The sequence below is a fragment of the Kryptolebias marmoratus genome, linkage group LG22 (genome assembly GCF_001649575.2).
Source record: "Kryptolebias marmoratus isolate JLee-2015 linkage group LG22, ASM164957v2, whole genome shotgun sequence".
Classification (NCBI taxonomy): domain Eukaryota; kingdom Metazoa; phylum Chordata; class Actinopteri; order Cyprinodontiformes; family Rivulidae; genus Kryptolebias; species Kryptolebias marmoratus.
The window spans coordinates 5,552,625-5,554,212 of NC_051451.1; the positions used below are offsets into that span (position 1 = coordinate 5,552,625).

The 1,588-nt window shown below is 42.8% G+C and overlaps 1 protein-coding gene across 1 annotated transcript in view; it reads left to right on the top strand.

The window, feature by feature from the left end:
- Positions 1-94: 94 nt before the first annotated feature.
- znf318 (zinc finger protein 318) overlaps positions 95-1,588 on the top strand; it is a 26,023-nt gene continuing 24,529 nt past the window's right edge. Inside the window, exon 1 of the mRNA XM_017434447.3 lies at positions 95-1,055. Coding sequence (XP_017289936.1) covers positions 798-1,055 — 258 coding nt within the window. The 5' untranslated portion in view covers positions 95-797. The remainder of the gene's footprint in view (positions 1,056-1,588) is intronic.

Genomic DNA, 1,588 nt, shown 5'->3' on the forward strand with positions numbered 1-1,588 from the left:
ATATAAATTGACATACAGATGATGGTTGAATCAACATTGATATAATGTCAGTTATGGTTGAAACTCTAACGTTGATTCAACATACAAGTCACCGACCACTTTCAATGTTGTTTCAATGTCAGCCTTCAACGTTGATTCAATGTCTCTGCCTGACATTGATTCAATGTTGTTTAAACCATTCTGTGCTATCTGGGTAGGGTCAGTTGTGTTCTTCTATATTTGCCCTGATCAGTGACTGACAGCTCACTGAGCCAAGAGGCACTTCCCAAGGTGCCCACAGAGAGTCCATTTCTAACCCCAAGATTGGACAGTGGTGAAACATAACAGCAATGGGTCTGATTCTGAATAATTCCTGAGTGCATAAGATTTTCTCTTAATGTTGCCTTCAAACCTAAAGTACTGTAAAGCTGTTTAAGATGGTGGTGAAGTTGCCTCACAGTAAGAAGGTAACCCAGCTGGGGCTTTTCTTTGTGTAGTTTGCACCTTCTCCTGAGTGGCTTTTATCCATCATGGGCAGCAGCAAATATTGACTGACTGCAGGGTAAATCCTCTCCGCTAGGGGGCAGCAGTGTGATTGTGGGCAGAAAACCGCCTGAAACAAAAAGAAGAAGAAGAAGAAGAAGCAGAAGGATCGTGTGCATGGATGGAGCCCTACAGGAAATTTCCCTAAAAAACTCCCGGGTCTTTGTCTTCAGTCAGACAGTGACCGGCTGCAGGACCTTGTTCTGTGTTTCAAGCCCTCCGGGGTAGCATCCGCAGCTCCACCCCGGTACCTCGGCTTGCTTCAGCCGCAGAAGATGTTCCGCGGTCGGCCTCCGTTCAGAGGAGGCTACCCGCCGCCATTCGAAGGCCGAGGTCCGCCTCCATCGAGGCCTCACCCGGCACCTGCTTACCGGGACGAGCGGAGTCGGCCCAGACCCCCTTATCACTCCGACTATCGGGACCACAACCCCCCGGACTCTTACCGCCACTACCCACCGCGCAGGACGTACCCATCCCCCGGCACGGGAGGTCACCGCGGCGGGGAGTTCTGGTCCGGAGGACCGCCGGCTGAGGTGAGCGGATCCGGAGATGCTCTCTTATTTGACTTTGTAGAAATCAATAGATTATGAGCATAATGTCCTGCCTAAGAAGTGAAGCATCAGCCTTCTACTTGAAGAGATTATATTTCTGCATAGCAGCAGTGTTTACATCTGTATGACACACTAATTATTGACATACGTCATATTAGTAGAAGCACCAATTACAAGAAAAGGTATTTTGTTACACACTGACACTGCTGAAGAAAATGTACTGTTTCATTAAAAAGCTTCATAATAAAACAACTTTATTAAGTGATTAAATCAAAAGGTTTGATCTAAAAGGCACTGGTTTCCAAAGCTGGAATCTGGAAAGATCTGCAGAAATGAAATTTACTGTGAAAATAATTGCAAAAAGCACACTTAGTATTAACCATAATAAAATAATTAAAAACTACAATCCTAATGTTTAATTATATATATATATATATATATATATATATATATATATATATATATATATATATATATATATATATATATATATATATATATATATATATATATAT